Source organism: Mirounga angustirostris, unplaced genomic scaffold (assembly GCF_029215605.1).
Source record: "Mirounga angustirostris isolate CCGP_5_RB_7025 unplaced genomic scaffold, mMirAng1.0.hap1 SCAF_1, whole genome shotgun sequence".
Classification (NCBI taxonomy): Eukaryota; Metazoa; Chordata; class Mammalia; order Carnivora; family Phocidae; genus Mirounga; species Mirounga angustirostris.
In genome coordinates this window covers 12029074-12051597 of record NW_026991709.1, presented here as the reverse complement: position 1 = coordinate 12051597, position 22524 = coordinate 12029074, and the positions used below count along the sequence as shown (strand labels likewise).

The following is a 22524-nucleotide window of genomic DNA, read 5'->3' as shown; positions in this document are numbered from 1 at the left end:
GGTCATGATCCCAGGGTCCTGGGATCAAGTCCCGCATCCGGCTCCTTGACTGCGGGATGCCTGCTTCTCCCTCTCCCACTCCCCCTGTTTATGTTCCCTCTTGCTGTGTCTCTCTCTGTCAAATAAATAAATAAAAATCTTTAAAATATTTTTATTTATTTATTTGATAGAGCACAAATAGGCAGAGTTGCAGGCGGAGGGAGAAGGAGAAGGAGGCTCCCAGCGGAGCAAAGGGCCCCATGCAGGGCTTGATCCCAGGACCCTGGGATCATGAACTGAGCCGAAGGCAGACGCTTAACTGACTGAGCCACCTAGGCATCCCTTTTTTTTTCTTTTTAAGATTTTATTTTTCAGTAATCGCTACATCCAGCTTGGGGCTCAAACTGACAACCCTGAGATCAAGAGTCGCAGGCCCCACCGACTGAGCCAGCCAGGTGCCCCAAGGGCTCTGTTTTAATCCATGTCTTTTTTTTCCTTCTTTTGTTTGCTTGTTCTGTGATAACTGCAAAGAAGTTGATTTTTTTTCCAATAAGTTACCATAGTAACCAAAAATCACACTTCCTGAAGCTTGACTTATGGTTCAGTCTGCATCCTAAAACCACATACTGTCCAATGACGCTTGCTAATGGTAACTTCTGGAGCTACAGTTCCTAGAACCACCATGAATATGCTTTCCTTTCTGGGTGTCATCTTTTTTAAAATTATTTTTTATTTTTATTTTTTATTTTAAGTAGGCTCCACACCCAGTGTGGGGCTTGAACTCACGACCCTTAGATTAAGAGTTGCATGCTGAGCCCGCCGGGTGCCCCTCTGGGTGGCATCTTCATTCATTTTTAAACTATTTGCTGAAGAAAGAGTTTGATGCTGGGGTGTCTTGGTGGCTCAGTCGGTTAAGAGTCTGCCTTGAGCTCATGATCCTGGGGTCCTGGGATCGAGCCCCACATGGGGTTCCCTGCCTGCCTCTCCCTCTGCCTGCTGCCTCTCCCCTACCCCCTGCTTGTGCTCTCTCTGTCTCAAATAAAATCTTTAAAAAAAAAGTTTGATGTAGAGTATCAGCTTTTAAAGAAAGAAGGCAGTGGGTTAATTTACATAACACGACAATTCTCTAGGGGGATTAGGGAACGGTATGGTGGAAAAGAGAAGATTCACATTCATTTGGATATTTTCTCCCTGTCCCTTTTCCCAACTAGGTAAAACAGTTATCAAACCCTCCTGTATGGGCCACATACGGGGTCTGTGGGACTTTACCAGCGGTAAACCCCGCCCATGACATTTGAGTTTTACCTTTGGCATGGAATTAATGTGATGATTTTAAGTGTCACTTGAGCCTGAATTGTTTGCAGTTGACTGGTGCTGATCTACAGCACTTTCTGTTACTTGAAATTGTGAATAATGTATATACCTCCCTCTAACTGCAGGCCACTGGGGGGAAAACAAATGCGCACTATCTGTGTGGGAACCAAGATTTGAATTGTTTCTAACCCATGTTACATTTACTCACCATGTTTATTGAAATCACTGCTTTACAGCACAGCTACTCTCTGCTTTTCTCACCCTTCAGAATTTGTTTCCAGCTTTATTGAGGTCTAATTGACAAAAACTGTATATATTTGAGGTATACAATTTGATAATTTGATATATGTATATATTGTGAAATCACCACAATCAAACTAATTATCAAGCTAATTAACATATTCATCACCTCACATGGTTACTTTTTCTTTTTTTGGGGGGGTGGGTAAAAACACATAAGATCTACTCCCCTAGCAAATTTTTTTTTTTTTTTAAGATTTTTATTTATTTATTTGACAGAGACACAGCGAGAGAGGGAACACAAGCAGGGGGAGTGAGAGAAGGAGAAGCAGGCTTCCCACAGAGGAAAGGGCCTGATGCGGGGCTCGATACCAGGACCCTGGGATCATGACCTGAGCTGAAGGTAGACGCTTAAGGACTGAGCCACCCAGGTGCCCCTCCCCTAGCAAATTTCAAGTATACAATACAGACTTGTTAATTACAGTCAGTCTGGATGTTTGATAAGTTAAAAAGACCAGTATATGGGCGGCGCCTGGGTGACTCAGTTGGGCGTCTGCCTTTGGCTCAGGTCATGATCCCAGGGTCCCGGGATCAAGCCCTGCATTGGGTTCTCTGCTCAGCAGACAGCCTGCTTCTCCCTCTGCCTCTCACCCCGATTGTGCTCTTTCTCTCAAGTAAATAAATAAAATCTTTTTTTTTTAAAGACCAGTATATGGAGGGTTTGCCTCCTTTCACTGCTTACCAGTTGTCAAAGATTTGAGCAACAAAACTCTAAACATATTAAAACTGTCACATTAACATTATTTGCTAGAGAATCGTCCAAGATGCTTTATAGAGAGAATAGATTTTAAAGCAAATCTAATTCCAAAACAGCTTTGTAATATGTGAGGCTTCTTCTGCTCAAAAAGCTCACTCTCTAGGAATGCCCCCTGAATGCCCTTTTTGTCTTAGGGCTCATTCAGAGACATCTCAGCGCTGGTGAGGTGATACTGGATCACTTGGTCCATGCTATTCTCAATGGAAGAGCACAGGAAATGAGTATATAAATCCAGTTTGTTACCCAAACTCCTTTTGAAGGTGCAATAAATAACATGTCTTGTATTAAATGAAATTAAAGAATCACATAATTTCTGTTCTTTACTTGACAGCGAGGTTTAATTATCTACTCTGGGAGATATCCACAGTGAGTGAGTGAGTGTGTCTTTGTTCTTAGGAAATACATATTGAAATATTTATGGAGAAAGGGATATGATGTCTGCAAATTACTCTCCAATGATTTAGAAATAAATGTATATACAGAGCAAGGGAGAAAGAGAGCAAACAATAAACCAGATGGAGTGAAATGTTAATTGGAAAATCTGGATAAAGATTATTTGGAAGGTTTTTGTATTCTTGCAACTGTTCTGTGTAGGCACTTTTTAATTTTTTTTTAAAAGAATTTATTCATAATTGCCAAAAATTGGAAGGAACCAAGATGCTCTTCAGTAAATGAATAAACTATGGTTCATACATACAATAAAATATTATTCAGTGATAAAAAGTAATTGAGCTATCAAGCCTTGAAAAGACAAGGAAGAACCTTAAATGCATATTGCTAAGTGGAAGAAACCAATCTGAAAAGGCTCCATATATGATTCCAACTATATAAAACTATAAAAATAGTTTTAAAAAATCAGTGGATTAAAATAGGCAAAAGGACTTGAATAGACATCTCTCCAAAGAAGATAGACAAATGGCCACAAGTATACGCAGAGAAGCTCAGCATCACTGATCATTAGGGAAATGCAAATCAAAACCACAGTGAGAGAGCACCTTACACCCATTGGCTGCTCTCAGACAAAACAAAATAACAAGCAATGGCCAGGATGTGGAGAAGCTAGAACCCTTATGAGAACAGAAAATGGAAACACTTTTGATGGTCACAGTTGCCCAAGTCCACACAGTTTGTGGCAGATTTTGCCTTCTTTTTTTTTTTTTTTTTAAGATTTTATTATTCATCTGTCAGAGCACAAGCAGGGATAGCGGCATGCAGAGGGAGAAGCAGCCTCCTCGCTGAACAAGGAACCCGATGTGGGACGCGATCCCAGGACCCTGGGATCATGACCTGAGCCGAAGGCAGAAGCTCAACCAACTGAGCCACCCAGGCGTCCCAGTGGCAGATTTTTCTGCCGGTCTAAATCTGCAGATTTAATCTGCACAGTTAGTGCAAGATTTTTCCTATAACCCTCCCTGTCCAGAGGGTAAACATGATTACATTTGCATATTGGTTTGGCATATAGCTTTCTAAAATAACAATCTCAGTTCCGAAAGGAATTTGTTTCAGAATGTAGTTAGTAGTACCAGACTTTTGTTAAGTCACTTACTAGATTTCTAAATGTATTATTTGTGTCCAAATCATCAGCTGATAAAAGTGCTAAGAACAAGAAATCATCTCCCAGCAACACTCTTTGGAGGCTCTGTTCCTGTGTCGTGCAGTCCCCGGGCAGGCCTGGGCCCTTTTCTTCATTTTATAAAGTAATCAGTGAAAAATGGACATTTCAGGGGCACTGGGGCAGCTCAGTCGATTGTGTCTGCCTTTGGCTCAGGTCATGATCCTGGGGTCCTGGGATTAGGCCCTGCTCAGCGGGGCGTCTGCTTCTCCCTGTCCCCCTGCCCCTCCCCCCCTTGCTTGTGCTCTCTCTCTTGCTCTCAAATAAATAAAATCTTTTTAAAAAATGGATATTTCATTGAAGATTTTTTAGAGGACACAGAAGGGAGGGTTCCATTCAAAGCCACCAAGCAAAACTTCCTAAAAGGTGCTAGTAGATATCTGTCCTGTTCCCAGGCCCAGTCAGGTGCCTTATACCTCTCATCTCCTTCCTTCTCCTTGCCTTGTCTTCTCTAAAATGCACTCCAAGTTTCAGCACTTCATGCAGAAAACAGAAGCACTGAAGTTTGCCACTTCACGCAGCCTTTCAAGGATCATTTATTATCTTCAACTGGGTACCTTGCAAGCATGTGTGTATGTGTTGGGGGAGATGGTGGTGTCTGTCTTATTCCTGATGCCAAGTGGTTTATCAAAAATACAAAACACTTCCTTTCTCTTCTCTAGGTCCAGAAGTATAATTCTGCTAGTAAGAAAAATAAGATCATTTTCTCCAAACCATTAACATAATAAAAATACATAAAGTAACAATGACAGAATGTTCTTAATCAATAAATTGACCATCTAAAGGGCCATGCTCAGCGTAAGAATGTTTCACACAAACTTTAGGATCTTGATTACCTCTGAAAATCTTAGGAGACAGAGTCCAAGATTTTCATTTGAATCACTATAATAGCAAACAAAATTTTAAACAAATCTAAGGGGGGGGATCAAATAACTACAGGAGATTGGAAACATAAATTATGAAACATCCCTCGCTCAGTAGCCTGTAAAAAGAATGAGCTCAATCTCTAGGTACAGCCATGGAAAAGTGGCCAGTGTATTTTCTGAATAAAGAAATTTTGCTAAATTATATTTGGAAAAGGATGACTCAATTTTCACTCCAGCCTATCTGGGAATACCTGTTACTCCACATCCTTGATAACAGAATGGTTTAGTAATCAGAATGACAGACAATAGCAAGTGTTGGTGAGGAGAAATCAAAACCCTCACATATTGCTAGTGAGAATGTAAAATGGAACAACCCCTTTAGAAAACAGTTTGCAGTTACTCAAAAAGTTAAACATGGAGTTGTCACGTGACTCAGCAATTTCCCCTCCTGGGTATATATGCAAGGGAACTGGAAATATACTTCCACACAAAAGCATGTATACAACTATTCATAGCAGCATTATTTATGATGGCCAAAAAGTAGATACAACTCAGGTGTCCCATCAACTGAAGAATGGATAAACAAAATGTGCTATGTGCATACAACAGATATTACTCCATCATAAAAAAGTGTAAAGTACTGATAACACATTACAACATGGATGGACCTTGAAAACATGCTACGTGGAGAAGCCAGATACTAAAGATGAGTGATTGCTAGTAGACAGGGTTCTCCCTTTGGAGTCATGAAAATGTTCTGGAATTAGGTAGTGGTTATTATTGTACAACCTTGTTAATATTGTAGAAATCACTGTATTTCAACAGTTGAATTTTATAGTATGAATTCTATCTCAATGAAAAATCAAAAGTGTTAATATTTTTATGTTAAGAAAATGGAATACAGTTGGTATTTTGTTTATATTTAATATTTAATAAAGTTTAATATTTAGAAATCCATACATAATATAATCTTATGGCAGTCATAAATTATAATTGAAAATGTGTAACCGAGTAATTTAGACTTTGATTTAAAATTGAAATCTTGGGGCGCCTGGGTGGCTCAGTTGGTTAAGCCACTGCCTTCGGCTCAGGTCATGATCCTGGAGTCCCAGGATCGAGTCCCACATCAGGCTCCCTGCTCAGCAGGGAGTCTCCTTCTCCCTCTGACCCTCCTCCCTCTCATGCTCTCTGTCTCTCATTCTCTCTCTTGCAAATAAATAAAATCTTAAAAATAAATAAATAAAATAAAATTGAAATCTTCCTGAGGCACCTGGGTGGCTCAGTGGGCTAAGCGTCTGCCTTCGACTCAGGTCATGATCATGGAGTCCTGGGATCGAGCCCGGCATCGGGCTCCCTGCTCAATGGAAAGCCTGCTTCTCCCTCTGCCCCTCACCCCGCTCATGTGAGCGTGCTCTCTCTCTCTCTCAAATAAAATCTTCTAAAAAAATTGAAATCTTCTTACATTTACATATATTGTCAGCATATCTAAGAGAATTTTAGCCATCAGCTTACAAGTTTTTAAGGTATCAAAGTAATTCTCAGAGAATTCTTAAGTCTTAAGTCAGATAATAAAAGTATTGCAGAAGGAAAACAAACATAGAAAACTTAAAATTCAGCCTCGAGTGTTTTCCTGTGTCGATGGAGTCAAGTATTAACCAAAGTCCCTTTAACAATAATGGTTAATGTTTACTAAGAAATAGGGTTGCCTGGCTGGCTCAGTAGGTGGAGCATGCGGCTCTTGATCTTGGGGTTGTGATTTCGAGCCCCACGTTGGGTGTAGAGATTACTTAAAAAATAAATAAAATTTAAAAAATAAAAAAATAAGATATGTAAGCTGAGTTTTGAATGTGTAACTTTAATAAATTGAATATTAGTTTTTAAAAAGCAAAATACGCCTGAAAAATCTCCCCTCTCATCCCTGCCCCCGTCCTTTACTGAGGCAATGGCAGCAGGTGCTGTGTGCCCTTGTGGAGATAATCAACACATAAGCCCTTGGGAGGGCACCTGGGGGACTCAGTCGGTTAGGTGTCTGTCTTTGGGGCTCAGGTCATGATCCCAGAGTCCTGGGATTGAGCCCCATGTTGGACTTCCTGCTCAGTGTGGAGTTGCTTCTCCCCTTCCCTATGCTCCCCCCTCAACTCGTGCTCACTCTCTCCCTCTCTCTCAAATAAATGAATAAAATCTTAAAAAAAAAAAAAAAAAGGAATGCCCTTGGGACGCCTGGGTGGTGCATTTGGTTAAGCATCTGACTCTTGATCTTGGGGTTGTGAGATCAAGCCCCACGTCGTCGGACTCTGTGCTCAGTGGGGAGTCTGCTCGAGAGTCTCTCTCTGACCCTGCCCCGTCCCCTCCCTCCCTTTCTCTAACTCTCCCCACTTCTCTACCTTTCAAAAAAAAAAAAGCCCCTTTACTCCCATTTCCCTTTAATATATAAATAGAAGCATAGTATGCCTACATACTTTCCTTTACCCTTTTCACTTAACAATATATATCGATCTAGAAAAATCCCACCAGGACTCCCACAGAGTTTACTCTCACCTATTCAACATGATCTCTAGCAACAGCCAAGCCTGGATGGCGGTCGGGCTGGCTCGTCTAGTGGCCAGAAGATGCCACTGCAGTCGTGGCTCTCTGTCCCAGAAGGGCCACCTGAAAACTGGCACAAATTTTGGGAGAAGGTAATAGATGTTAGGGGCTCAATTGTTTTCTTCCCCTCCCCAAATTTGTATGTTGAACTCCTAGCTCCCCAGTACCTCAGAATGTAGGAAATAGGAAATCGGGCCGTTAAAGGAGCGATTAAGTTAACATAAGGCCATTGGGGTGCCCCCTTATCCAATCTGACTGGTGTCCTTATAAGAGGAGGAAATCTGGACACACAAAGGGACACTGGGAATGCATGTGCACAAAGGAAAGGCTAGGTGAGGACGCAGTGAGAAGGTGGCCTCAGAAACATTGATCTTGAACGTCCAGCCTCCAGAACGGCGAGAGAATAATTTCTGGGTAAGCCCCGGTCTGTGGTGTTTTGGTACAGCAGTCTGAGCAGACAAATACCCCGGTTGTGTGATCCTCATACGTTCGTTCAGGGGACTCCAGGAATCTGTATCATCCAAACGGTGCCCTCCCAGATGGAAAACTTTTAAGCTTCTAGCGTTCTCCTTTTCCTCTGGCTGGACGCACCTGTCCCGCAGATCTAGCTTCTGGCGGAAGCTGCCTCCTCCTCGCTTCCTCCAGGGCTATCACGGATGTTTGCATTCTGGCCAGCACACCTGGGGCTCCAGAGCCTCCCGTGCAAGGGAATGGATGTAAGATGCTGGGCTTTCTGGCTTGCTGAAAGGTGCGTGATGGGCTGGCCTCTAGAACCAGAAGCTCATTCCCTGTTCCTTGAGACACCCTTCTCCTAGCTTCGGTGGCTCCCAACTGCACTGTTGGTTCATTCTCAGGCTCCTTTGAAGACCTTTCTCTCACTTGATTGCTCAGAGTCCTAGTGCTGCGGAGCTCTGTGAGCTGTGCATGCGGATTACCTAAATCATCTACACTCTCCTTCCCGCTCAGTTGCAGCGCCCAAGCTCCGGCTCTAAGCTAATGAGCTAGGTGTGGTCAGGGTAGTCTGTCACGAATCCCTGAAGGTTCAAAGCAGTCCCACCTCCCTCTGAACAATATTCCATCATTTTGCAAAAGAAAGGCACACCTTGCACCCATCCTGAATCTCACTAGGGTGCTGTGAACACCCTCGGGGCACCAAACAAAGGCACAATTGAAAAGGCCGATTTGCTGTGCATGCTGAGAAAGCAAAATAAATCCTTTATAAAACTGGAAGGTTTTCAATACTTGGCTTTCAACAAAGTGAAGGACGACCTAATAGATTTGTCAGCTGAATATTTAATTTAAAATGATTTTTGGTGATAGATCGTTTTGTTTTTGCACATAACGGAAGCAGTCAAGGGACTGAGTGATACTGCTATAACAAAACAATTTTTTTCCTGTAAAAGTTTGGAGTTTAATGGTGCAGAAAAAATTTTATTTTATTTTTTTTAAGATTTTATTTATTTATTTGAGAGAGAGAGAATGAGAGAGAACACATGAGAGGGGGGAGGGTCAGAGGGAAAGCAGACTCCCTGGAAGCCAAGCAGGGAGCCCAATGTGGGACTCGATCCAGGGACTCCAGGATCATGACCTGAGCCGAAGGCAGTCGCTTAACCAACTGAGCCACCCAGGTGCCCCGGTTGCAGAAAAAATTTTAAATGCAGTTTGACTCTGAGTGCTCATAAATGCTTCAATGCATGAACCTTTTTTTTTTTAATGAAATTTATTGGGAATATGGAAATCTTCATGCTTTTATCGCAATGCTTAGAATACAGGTGGGGCTCAGGAATTAGCATTTGTACCAAAATGATTTTTGGTGATAGATCTTGTTTTGTTTTTGCACATAACGGAAGCAGTCAAGGGACTGAGAATCACCAGGTTAACAGATGGGAGGACTGAGGACTAGGATTGCAGTTCAGATAGACAGATTTTAATAGGATTTCAGTCACAAAGCATGGAGTGACCCAGAGACACAGGCAGGCAGAGTGCGTTTCAGTTGTGGGGACAGGGCAGATGGAGTGCCCCCTGGGTGTGGAGCCAGTGGAGCCTGAGATGGCCTGGCAGCAGTGTCCTTGACAGTCTCCTCCCGGGGCAAGACTTTGGCTGTGGTTCTGCTCCCTTAGCGTAAGAGAGAACAGCCGAGGGAACTGTGTTGAAAAAAATGAGGATCTAGCAGCTGTACCAGTTATTAAACTTTATTATGATTAGATACTATGTTGTACTTGAGTTACTTAAGAAGTTTGTATAGCAGTTAGAAAGAGTTAAATAAAAAATCTGAGAAGGAACATCTAGAGACCATGAAGTTTCTCTTAGAAATTACAACAATCCTCTGGAGAACGTTTGGCTTACTTGTTCTGTAACTCACACTTAACTCCTTTGACTTACGAGACCAGTAGAGGTGATTAACAGTTGGACCCCCACCCCCCTCTGCCCAATCTTTCTACAGGAACACAAGGTGTGACCAAGGGCTGATTGGTTTTATTCCTGCGTATATACAAAGCCGTTTATAATAAAAGATAAATGTACAGATTTGTTACAATAAAATATTAACCTTGTCTTCACTTTTCTTGTATTGACTTTTTCGTAACTTAAATGACCTTTTCTCTGAGTATCATTATAAACTAATGGCTGCTCATATACTCATCACATCCAAATAATACTGTTTATCCCAAACTAAGATAGTAGGACACCCCTGAAGCTGATTTCCTTGTTCTTTCAGTATCGTCCCTATTTTCAAATGTTTTTTGGTTTCTGGCAACCAGATAATTCAGACACATTTTGATTCTTCTTATCCCAAGATATGGAATCAATAACCTTACATGGAGTTCACATTCCCTTTGGTGGAACTTAGTATCAGAGTAAGGGCTAAAAAACTGTATTTCTGGGGTGCCTGGGTGGCTCAGTCGGTTGAGCGTCTGCCTTCGGCTCAGGTCATGATCCCAGGATCCTGGGATCGAGCCCCGCATCAGGCTCCCTGCTTGGTGGGAAGCCTGCTTCTCCCTCTCCCACTCCCCCTGCTTGTGTTCCCTCTCTGTCAAATAAATAAATAAAATCTTAAAAAAAAAAAACCAAAAAAACCTGTATTTCTGAAGTCATAAGCTTACATTGATTTTTCTAATTTGCATGCTGGTACTATTAGCCTCTACTTTTTTTTAAGGTTTTATTGTTTAAGACTTTATTTTTAAGTAATCTCTACACCCAACATGGGGCTCAAACTCAACCGCAAGATCGAGTTGCACACTCCACCGACTCAGTCAGCCAGGAACCCCTATTAGTCTCTACTTTTATTAGTTTGTGATTTTATCCACCAATAACATTTTCCTTTGTATCTTTAACTTTCTGTAAACTTCATAGGACAATGTTTGGCATGTATGTAATAGGTATTTAATGCCGAGTGAACTCTCCAGAACAAATCAATCAGTTGTTTTTACAGCAAAGGGACCTGTGTGAAATGATGCACCTCAACCTCCAATTTGATGGTTGTTGCTGACTATAGTCAGTGTGAGTAAGGGTGACATCATTGGCCAGCTGCCTGGGTCTGGGGAAACCTACCTGCACCAGGGGCAGTGAATTAGGGTCTGTTGGTAGAGGTGCCTCTCTTCTTACCCCCCCTACTCTTTCCTTTTGTAAGGCTAGAATTTGTATCTTCTGTATAAAATGACTGCTTTGCTGTTAGGTCTTGAGTTTAAACTCCCAGGGAGAATTCGAACAGGGCCTCCTGGTTATCCTGCCAATAAGGTACACTCCTGTTGCGCAGGCAGACCTTAGGCCACATCACCCTGAAGGCTGCCCAGTAGTCTAAGGATTGCTGGCTGCCTTTGGGCTGGTTGGTCATTCCCTGTTCACTCCGCTATGGGAGAAATGTGGTACCAAGCTTGGGGTCATGTACATGTGCCTCGTAGGTTAACCTAGACCTCCCAGTTCCAGGATTGCATATCCGGATTGGAAATGAATGGCCAGAGTGGAAAACACATCAGTGCCATTATACTCTTTACTAGTCTGGGGAGACTGCCCTCACTCCTCCCAAACAGCACCTACCACACTTCCAATATTCTATTTATCACCATTCTCAATTTTATGCTCGAGATATACTTGCTGGAATACTGAGTTACAAGAGCTTTCATAACTGGGAAGAGCTATGAAATAAATGCTGACCTTTGAGGGCCTACTCTGTGCCAAGCATGGTTTTTGGCATCTCACACGTATTAATTATCAAAACAACTATGATAGGCATTTGCCTACGTTAGTAGGTGGGGACACAGAGACAGATAGGATGAGTAACATGCCTCAGTCCTATGTTTGATTCTAGAGGCCACCAAAACTCTCCCTTTAACCTTCTAGTATTTATAAAAAGTATGGATGTTGATAACCCATAGAATAACTGTGAAGCTAAGATCTGCGTGGTATAGAAACTGTCAATAATTAGAGAGATGTTTAATGATATTTCAAAGCACAAAGTACACTCTCTCTCAGAAATGGGAGCTACACACCAATTTTATGACCCTAAATTATGATCAGGATAATTACGGTAGAGAAGTCTCAATTCAAACCCATACAGATAAATAATATAGGGGAGAGATATTAACTTAGTAGCCTTGTGGGTTAACTCTTCAAATACTAGAGCACATATAACTACAAAAAATGGAGGCAGTATCATTCAGAAGAAGACTAGTTTTGGTATCTTGTCTGGCTGAAAGTGAGAGGAATTCTGAATGACCAACTTGATTACAAACCAGAAGGTCCAGAACAGGTAAACCCTCAAAGACCACTGGAGGTGACACACCTAGGTCTTAGACATGCTGTACCAGTCTTGTTTTTAACGAATCTCTGTTCCTTAAAAAAAACCAGCCAGAGGTGAGGGTGAGGACTTCTTTTTTAGCATCTGTTCTTCTCGGCTGAGTCCATGGTAAAAGTCATCATGCAAATAGCCAGACTTTTTTCAGAACTGGCTCTATTCCCGGGTTGGGAGGCTTCACTCTTCTGTGACCCAACGAATCTTGCCGTTTTCTCCAAGCCGTACAGCTCCACAGGCTACCAGCTGGAGGGCTGCAGGAAATATTTTGTGCTCTGCTAATTTCACTCTTTCAGACAGAGTTGCAACAGTGTCATCTCTCTTCACTGGAACAGATTCTTGTAAAATAATTTGTCCAGCATCTACATCTTCCTGGAGAAGGAAGAAGTTTTGAACATTACTTTCTAGCTAGTACAATTTACATATAGACACTAATAATATTTTGGTAGAAATACTCACAGCTACAAAGTGCACAGTACAACCAGTGACTGTGACCCCGGCTTCTAGGGCTTGCTCATGGGCATTTGAACCCTTAAAAGAAGGGAGCAAGGATGGGTGAATGTTGAGCATCTTCCCTGGAAATTAGTAAAAACACAGTGGTCAGAATTTAAAACTCCTATGTACTCTACCAAAGGAATGTATGTTTTTCTGTCTAGAATCAGGGGTCAGGAGGAAAAGGATTTCTCTGGGATGGGTGTTTCTTCGTAAAAGACAGAAATGACGTAAAGGGAAATAAAGGTTTTCATCCAGGAGGCCCTGGGGGCAGCAAACTCCCGCCTTGTACAACTGAAGAGACGCCTGCAGGGCAGGGAGGTCAACTCTAGATTACAGAGCTCTTGAGGAAAATTCGGCCTGCCGCTAGCACGTACTGTTAGAAAGACAGGAGACTCCTGCATTGCATCTATGTGCTTGACTTCTAAGCATGAAGCGGCATGTCCACCAGCCAGATGCTAGACTGGCTAGTTCTGTGCCTTACGGCACCACGGCTCAGCCAGTTTTCACTACACCACAAGGACTCTGTCTAACCATATTCACTTAAGAAAACAGGAAGTCTTTGGAGAGAGAATCCATTTATTGTCCAAACAGGTGCACAAAAAAGGACAATAGGATGCAGTCAAAACACAAAGACACAGTAACACAAGGCATGTTTTCCAGAAACAGTGCCTACCTTGCCATGTGTGGCAATGGTCTACACTTCCTAAGGAGAGGATGGACTCTTCATTGTGGGATATAGGCAATCACTTCCTTTTGCTTCTACACAAGTAAGAATGTCTCTACTGAGTATTTACTCAGAAGATGAAATATGAGTAATGTGAGTAACCTAAGCTTCTTTTAGAAAAAGTGATTAATTACAGCAGGCCAAAGAAAACTGATAAAAAGTGCAGATAAAATGATCATTGGGTCATTCTCTGAGCTAAGGCAAAGGAAATTAAATTATGACCTGTGTTAAAATGGCCCAGTAAATATCTCACCATTGGGATTGTTTGGGAAGCTAATGACCCTGCATTCTGTATTCAGTTGATTTCTCAATGTGGCATCACACAATTTTTGCTTACCATCCCATTTCCTGACAAAGGGGCCAGATAAAATTCTCATGAATCCTGCAAGACACACTATGTCTGTGGAGTACTCTTCAAGGACTTGGTCAATTGCTGTGTCAAATTCTACACGACTTTTATATAATTTATGATTAATTACCTGTAACAGAAAAAGATAGGCACAACTTTTTCAATGAATTACCAAAAACGATTTAAAACTCAACCTGTACATAGACCACATTTCCCTTCTTTCTCATGAAGACACCTCTGATATGAAGAATTAAGGAATGGAGAGGATGAAGTAGAAAGGCAAGCCCAGCACACACCGTAGTCCAGAGATCCAAAGAACAAGCTGCCCTTACAGATGGAAGTCCTGTTGGGGAGGTGGGGAGGTGGGGGGGTTATGAGATTAAATACAGTCTGCAGGAAAGACGCTTTTCAAAGTAACTCACTCTGGTGGGAATTCCGGCTCTTTTGGCTTTATCTAAACCAGCCACTGCGGCTTTGTTGGAGATAACTACAACAATGTGTGCCCAGCTACCTGGCTCCCTTGTACTGTCTATGAGAGCTTGCAGGTTTGATCCTGAAAGAGAAACACACAAGTAAGCGCAAGTTTCTTAATAAAGGTATGTTCCATTTTGCATAGTGAATGTCAAGATTTCCGAATAAATGTCTTAGAAAAGAATGGCAAAATATGTGAGGCTTTTAAATTCCCTTTCTCTTGAATGGAGCAATCTCTTATGAAAACATAGGCACTCTCGGTTCTAGGATATGTAATTGCTCCTGCAAAATAGTATCTTATGATCGAGCACAGTAAAAGAAACAGTATAACATGATTTAAAAACTGGTGAGGAATAAGCTGCTTAAATAAGTAAGAAAAATCAACTCTCTTTCTTTTAAGATTTTATTTTTTTTAAGCAATCTCTATGCCCAATGTGGGGCTTGAACTTACAACCCTGAGATCAAAAGCCACATGCTCTACCGACTGAGTTAGCCAGATGCTCTGAAAAATCAACCCTCTTAAGAAGAAACCACTATGACCCTTACAATAGCTTCTTTACTTTACCATCAACTTGGGCCTAAAGTATATTGAAATCTTAAAATGGACTTGGAAAGCAGTTACACTTCCGGGAATGTATCCTAAAGAAATAATCAGCTATGCACCTAGAAATGTACTGTATATTTACAAAAATGTTCATAGCAATGTTACTTACAGTAGTGGGAAAAATAAATATGCTATCTCCATCTGAGAGAATATGATACTCTTATTATTATTTTACTCCTCTATCCACAAGAGCCAACCATAAATTTCATATTCTTATTACCAATTAAAAAACAAAAAACACCTCAGCTGTTTTAAGACTTTTTAACTAGAAAGCTATGATACGAAAGTTGGATTTTCCATCTTTTCTGGTTTCTCTTTCTTCAATCATCTTCCTTATACCCTCTACTCTTCCTTTAGGTGTCTCAAAAGCCTGAGAATAGTAGAAAGACTGAGGACACAGAATAAAAGTCCTTAATGATCCCCTGTCCCCGCTCTACTGACAGTTTGCTCACAATTGGAAGGAGGTTTTTTTTGGGGGGGGGGGGAGAGGAGGAAGGAGCATTTCTTTTTAAAATTAATTAATTTTTGAGAGACAGCCTGTGCGTGAGCACAAGCAGGGGGAGGGGCAGAAGGAGAAGCAGACTCCTCGCTAAGCAGGGAGCCCGATGTGGGACTTGATTCCAGGCTCCTGGGATCATGACCTGAGCCGAAGGCAGATGCTTAACCAACTGAGCCACCCAAGCACCTGGAAAGAGCATTTCTACAGCCCCACAGTAAAGAAGAAGGCATATCTTACCTGTTCCAGATATTAGGACAGCCACTCTTGCCTTTTTTGGTTGGACAGAGAAATGATTTTTCAGAGTGCCATCCTTCAATACTGAGCCATTTATTTGCATGGTTTCTATCAGATTCTTGACTTTCACACGAGGAGAACCTTCATTTCAAACACACCCAGTAAATAAGAATGGAACAACTGTGAATTAACAGTAATAATGGAAAGAAAAGTATTTTATGAAAACTTGAGAATACTTCATTCTGAAAATAAGATATGCAAGGACTAAAATGAAGAACAGACTTGTAGTACTTAATGTTACTCATTCATAAAAACTTCCTGAAAGAGAACATGTATAATTACCTACTTCAACTAAAAGCCACAGCACGTCACTATCTTGTGGCCTCAGGGGAGGCATGTGACCCAAGTAAGGCTATTCAAAGATCTGACACAGGATGTTGAGGAAGAGAGGGCCTCCCTTACCGATTGCAATGTGAGCTCAAGGATGTGGGCTCAAGATATCCTTCTGGTATTTGGAGAACCTGCTTGAAATGAAACCTACATAATGAAGGAACAAAAGGCAGACACGGACATAATCGGCAAGCCCTGGCATCTCCTAGCTAATGTGAGTTGGTTTTCTGCTACTCTGCTAATTTCTAGTACTTCTAACAGAGTCCTGAGTATACACAGCACTTGTCAGGGTGCTTGCTTCACTATTCCCTGAATTCGCTTGAGACAAGGTCTTGCCTGTGGGAAGATTACTCTGGGAAGTGATCCCAGGAAACCAGAGGGAGGATCTGGGAAAAGTGATATGGAGAGACAATATAAGAGTGTGTTATTAAACTGGTCACCACTGTGGGCAACTGGGACTTGATTCCACTGCGACCCTCAAAAGAGCCAGGAAGACTCTGCCTCAGAACTGCTCCCTTCTTCTGTCTCTGAAGTGGGTATTTATTCACCTCATTGGTTACAGGTTGTCCTGTGGGGTGTAGCTGCGCATAGGACTACTACACAGAGGTGTCAGGCAGAAATGAAGAGAAATGTGTTACTAGCTTGGGCGTTGTCATGTTACAGCTGTGGAAACGCAGCTGCCATACCAATGGTTCGACTAAAAGGTGGGCACAGCTTCGGAGGCAGGGCAGAGTTGTATTTCAGGTTATATACTAAGAACAACGAATCAAAGAGTGATTACCTTCAGGACATGCAACCACCTTGCCAATCACCCAGGCTTCTTCCTTGTGCTGCTTAATATCCCTCAGAATCTGCTCTGTCAGATCCTTTGATACCACGAGGGCAGCCCCAATCCCACAGTTAAATGTTCTGGCCATCTCTTCCTCAGAGAGGTGTCCTTCCTGCTGTAACCATGAGAAGATCCTGGGGACCCTCCAGGTCTGGGCATCTGAAAACAGGCAAGAGTTGTCTGATTAACCTATTGTCTCACACAAAATATAATGTATGCCTTTATACAAAGCTGTGGAAATTATAAGCAGCACTGCTATTTTATATAGGGTAGAACTATAAACTGGCCTTTTCACAATTTTGGGGTAGGATCCATTTGTACCTCAGATATCAAACATTTTTGCTGACACACTTGGCCAGTATTCACAGTTAAGTGAGGTTTTGTGCTGCATTAACTAAGTTCTTAGAAATCCCTTAATGGATTAATTGTGTTACCAGCTGAATTCCAGTAAAGGTTTGCGGATGTTAAGCTGGGTCTTAGCGATGACCAAAACGTACCCTAAGTATGATGCAAAACTAGGTGGCTTATGTTACAGATTTAGAAGAAACATATCCACTATTTAAAAATAGTTACGCTATATAAAAGGTTAAAATCAAAACCTTGTCCCTCTGTATTTACTTTGTTATTTTTTTTAAAGATTTTATTTATTTGACAGAGATATGCAGGAACACAAGCAGTGGGAGTGGGAGAGGGAGAAGCAGGCTTCCTGCTGAGCAGGGAGCCCAATGTGGGGCTCGATCCCAGGACCCTGGGATTATGACCTGAGCCGAAGGCAGACGCTTAACGACCGAGCCACCCAGGCACCCCTATTTACTTTACTTTTTAAAAAGATTTTATTTGAGAGAGCGCGAGAGCACACATGTGCACATGCGCGGTGGCGGGGGTTGCGGGGGGCAGAGGGACAAGCAGACTTCTGGCTGAGCGTGGAGCCCAACACAAGGCTTGATCCTAGGATCCTGAGATCACAACCTGAACTGAAATTGAAATTAAGAGTCGAACGCTTAACTGATTGAGCCACCCAGGCACTCCTTCCCATATTTACTTTAAATTTTAGATTTAGGTCTGTTACAATACAACAAAAATCTCTAATAAAAATTTTTAAGTAAAGGCACAAACACAACATACATATAATTTAAATTTGGATGGTTCTTTGGAATCTGTAGTTATGGGATCTGACTTGCCAAACCTATACTAAATTAAATATTTACTTATGATGCTCCTAAGGAAGGGAAGCCATTACGGATTTAGCTTTTTTTTTTTTTTTAAGATTTTATTTATTTATTTGAGACAGAGAGAATGAGAGACAGAGAGCATGAGAGGGAGGAGGGTCAGAGGGAGAAGCAGACTCCCTGCCGAGCAGGGAGCCCGATGCGGGACTCGATCCCGGGACTCCAGGATCATGACCTGAGCCGAAGGCAGTCGCTTAACCAACTGAGCCACCCAGGCGCCCCACGGATTTAGCTTTTTATTAAATAATAGGGTTAATGATCAGTTCCCCTTATTAATTTGGTGTATCTGTTGGATAATCAGTTCTTTATTTTTGTTTATTTTTTTTTTAAAGTAAACTCTACCCTTAACGTGAGGCTTGAATGAACTCAAGACCCCAAGATAAAGAATTGCATGCTCTACTGTCTGAGCCAGTCGGGCACCCTGGATAATCAGTTCTTTAATGCTCTAGAGTTGATACAATTTTTAAGGAGTATCGCATGTCTATGAACCTTCTCCTCTATCAGACTTAATTCCATTTCTACGAACTGGGCAATGTTCTTTCTTAAAAGTTGAGCTCAAAAGATTTAGCTACTATGATGTTCACTGTTGTATCAATAGTCAAAAGTCAACAGCAACAGGGGGCGCCTGGGTGGCTCAGATGGTTAAGCGTCTGCCTTCGGCTCAGGTCATAGTCCCAGGGTCCTGGGATCGAGTCCCACATCGGGCTCCCTGCTCCTTGGGAGCCTGCTTCTCCCTCTGCTTCTCTCTCTCTCTCTCTCTGTCTCTCATGAATAAATGAATAAAATCTTAAAAAAAAAAAAAATTAAAAAAAAAAAGTCAACAGCAACATAAAACCAAACAGTGGTATACGCATATAAAAAAATGGAATACTCATCTCAAAAACAACGCTATTATGACAGCTGGATATTGATATAGTAAATGGCAGAATAAATAGCAGATTACCAAACTATGATCTCATTTTAGCAAAATGATTTACAAAGTATTTGTTTGTAAGCAAGCAAACAAACAAACCCTGACAGGCTAAGAGCCCAGTTTCTACAAATGATCAGATCTGTCAGGAGTAATATAACCAGTTGCAACTTTATGTTGTAAACGCCTTACCTAAATCTGTTGTCGGAGTATGATTCCTAGAAATCTCAGAGGCTGATATAAGGGTCTGACTTTCCTCTTTACTGGGACACAGACATTTGTGTGACTCAACCACAATGGCCGTTGGGAATACGGTGATATCAACTCTACATCATGACCTAGTTCTGACTCTTCAGGTTCTCTCTTAGCTTCACGTACTGATTCTACCGTTGGCTCAGCACATCTACTCACGTGCACCCATAGCTGCTTCCCCTCACGAGTGACCTCTCCACTTGGCCAGCCTGACTGGATCAACCCAATTTTTTTTTCATTCATGTTTCAAGGCTATACATGCTCATACTTTGGGAGAAAAATCACCCAACCAGCTTCGCCTTCATCTTCAGTGCTGCTTGTTGTCTCATTCTTGTTTCTCCTAGTCTGCTTTATTATTTACTCCTTTCCTCAAGCCCTCACTCCTAGTCTGCTCATCTCACTAAGCCCTTCTTAACTGGGAAAAGGGGCTACTTTATGTGACCTTCTTTAGTTTCTGTTGCCTCAAACCAATGTATATTAGTTGACCATGATAGTTGGAGCAGTTCCTCTGTCTCTTTACCCTATAAAAACAGGGAGGGAAAACCCTGGTGCTCATTTTGCCATGAGTGTAAGTAATGACTCCCCCTTCCCTTTTACCAATAAGTTTCTTCAAACAGCAACCTCCATTCACTGTCCCTGTATCTCTGCCACCCATTCCCCCCCACAATCATGTGGCAGGTGGTATCTACACTCACTGACATGCTTTTTGAGCTGACTGAATCATACTGGCTTATTTCTAGTTCTTATCCCAGATCTCTTTGCTGTACCTGACACTGCTGACCAGTGTTGTGTTCAAATCCTTGGAGTTCATGATACTTTTACATGGTTCACTCCCTGCTTCTGACTGTGCTTTTCCAGTAATTCTACCTTTGTCAATCTTTAAAGTAGACAGAACACTGAGGAACAACCTTGTAGTCCCCCCACTCTCTTGGCTATAACTATTACTATCTGCATATGAGCACCAAACCTAACTTCAGCCTGATAGCAACTTCTGCTCTCAGACACCTTACAATAAACACACTGAAGATTTAAAACACTATTCCAGGGGCGCCTGGGTGGCTCAGTTGGTTGAGTGTCCGACTCATGATTTCTGCTCAGATCTTGATCTCAGGGTCGTGAGATCAAGCCCCACGTTGGGCTCTGTATTCAGTGCAGAGTCTGCTTGAGATTCTCTCTCCCTTTGCCTCTCCCCTACCTTGCACGGAGCTGCACTCCCCCCACTCCTCTAAAATAAAGAGGGGCGCCTGGGTGGCTCAGTAGGTTAGGCATCTGACTCTTGATTTTGGCTCAGGTCATGATCTCAGGGTCCTGAGATTGAGCCCCTTGTCAGGCTCTGGGCTCAGCGGGGAGTCTGCTTGAGGTTCTCTCCCTCTGCCCCTCCCCGCTGCACTCTCGCTCTCAAATAAGTAAATAAATCTTTAAAAATAAATAGATAATATTTGAAAAGAAAAACCAAAACACTATTTCTACTTCCTACTCCAAATTTACTCTTCCTCCTGTGTTATGGATGTTACCATCCATTCACTTGCTTAACTAGAAACCTGGGACTTCTTTTTCTTCTAAGCACAAAGTGATTCTCCAATCTGTCTCCCTTCTCTATACCTTGGTTTGGGTCCCGTTTATCCCTTGCACAGGCTACCATTTCCCTTCCTGGAAGGTTCCTGGTTCCATCTTGACAGAGCTTGAGATTACCAGTTACATGAGAGGATCTTATGCCTTATAAACATAGCTAATAAAGCAAAAAGAGGTAAAAAAGGTCAGTCTTATTTTTTCTGAGAAACCCCAATAATTAAGAATTTTCCATACAGGGATACCTGGGTGGCTCAGTCGTTAAGTGCCTGTCTTTGGCTTGGGTCACGATCCCAGGGTTCTGGGACTGAGCCCTGCATCGGGCTCCCTGCTCGGCGGGAAGCTTGCTTCTCCCTCTCCCACTCCCCCTGCTTGTGTTCCTTCTCTCACTGCCTGTCAAATAAATAAAATCTTAAAAAAAAAAATTTTTTTCCCCCGATATATATATAGTTATATGTGCACTAACTACCCATAGTTTTCTCCCATAATGCATTTTTCCTCCCAATGGTTTTCCAAACAAAATTTCCTTTTAGCAATCTTACCTAAATCTACCCCAAACTTCTGAGGAAGGACTCTGGGGATGTTTTCTAGCAATCCTCCACCAGTAATATGGGCAAAGGCCTTGACGTGTCCTGCACGTAGGACAGGTAGCAGTGAATGGCTGTAGATTCTGGTTGGAGTGAGAAGTAAGTCCCCTGTGTATTGGAGAGATAAGACAAACACTTAGCCTATGAATGTAAAACCAAAGCATATGTCAACAATTCTGAAATAGAGAATGATTTGACCCTGTAGACACGCCAGTTATATGATAATGTCCAAACGGTGAAATCATAGGATAATGTAATTTATTCCATTCTAATTAACTAATGAAAGACTAACCCACTGAGTGGTTGCTCACTATTTACAAGCAGGAAAATTTAAACGTGAGTGTGTTTACCTAAGGTCTGGTCACCACAGCCTTCAGGTGCTGGAGACGAGTACTGGAGGGAAGATTTTGCTACAATTTTCCTTACAAGGCTGAATCCATTGCTGTGTAGACCAGATGAAGCTATTCCAATAACAACATCCCCTTCAGTGATTCTTTCCAGGTGAGGGAGTTTCTGATCCCGCTCCATGGCACCAACGGCAAAACCAGCTAGGTCATATTCTCCCGGAGGATACATGTCAGGCATTTCTGCAGTTTCACCTCCTGGCAGGATGATAAAACAAGAGCCAAGAAATCACATAATATTTATAAACCTGTCTAGGAAGTACTGACACCAGGTCCTCTTTTTTTCTTTAAGTTTGTCTGTGTATGTATGTATACATATATGTATGTAATTTCTACACCCAACATGGGGCTTGAACTCAAGGACCTCAAGATCAAGAGTTGCATGGTCTTCTGACTGAGCCAGCCAGGTGCCCCTACTCTTACTATGAACAATTAAACACGTGGCTATATTCCGCAAACATTAAAAAATATGTACTCTATTAGCTGCCTAACAGAATTTTCGACCAAGTGTGATTTCAAGGGAAACAGTACTAATTTCCACAAAGGATAAGTGTAACCCCCAAACAGCATTATCTTCAAAGAACGAATGCTTGGCTGAATATAATGTCATTTCTATAGCAGTTTAATTTTAGAAATGCTTTCATTTATATTTGACCTTTATAATCACTCTATATTCCAGATGACGGTACAGGCTTAGAGAGGTGATTTAATCAGGCCTGCTTAAATCCAAATGCCCTGGCCTAAAAAGTATAGCATAGTTCACTTTTGTGATCAT

At 41.9% G+C, this 22524-nt stretch overlaps 1 protein-coding gene across 3 annotated transcripts in view; it reads right to left on the bottom strand.

Annotated features, from left to right (window-relative positions):
* Positions 1-11814: 11814 nt before the first annotated feature.
* The window catches only part of GART (phosphoribosylglycinamide formyltransferase, phosphoribosylglycinamide synthetase, phosphoribosylaminoimidazole synthetase), a 28956-nt gene continuing 18246 nt past the window's right edge, over positions 11815-22524 (bottom strand). For all 3 annotated transcript variants that reach the window (XM_045902523.3, XM_045902525.3, XM_064579244.1), the window contains exons 15-22: positions 21696-21947; positions 21301-21453; positions 16751-16957; positions 15583-15720; positions 14194-14324; positions 13760-13901; positions 12663-12778; positions 11815-12575 (exon numbers count right to left, since the gene is read on the bottom strand). In XM_045902523.3, coding sequence (XP_045758479.1) covers positions 12384-12575; positions 12663-12778; positions 13760-13901; positions 14194-14324; positions 15583-15720; positions 16751-16957; positions 21301-21453; positions 21696-21947 — 1331 coding nt within the window. In that variant the 3' untranslated portion in view covers positions 11815-12383. The remainder of the gene's footprint in view (positions 12576-12662; positions 12779-13759; positions 13902-14193; positions 14325-15582; positions 15721-16750; positions 16958-21300; positions 21454-21695; positions 21948-22524) is intronic.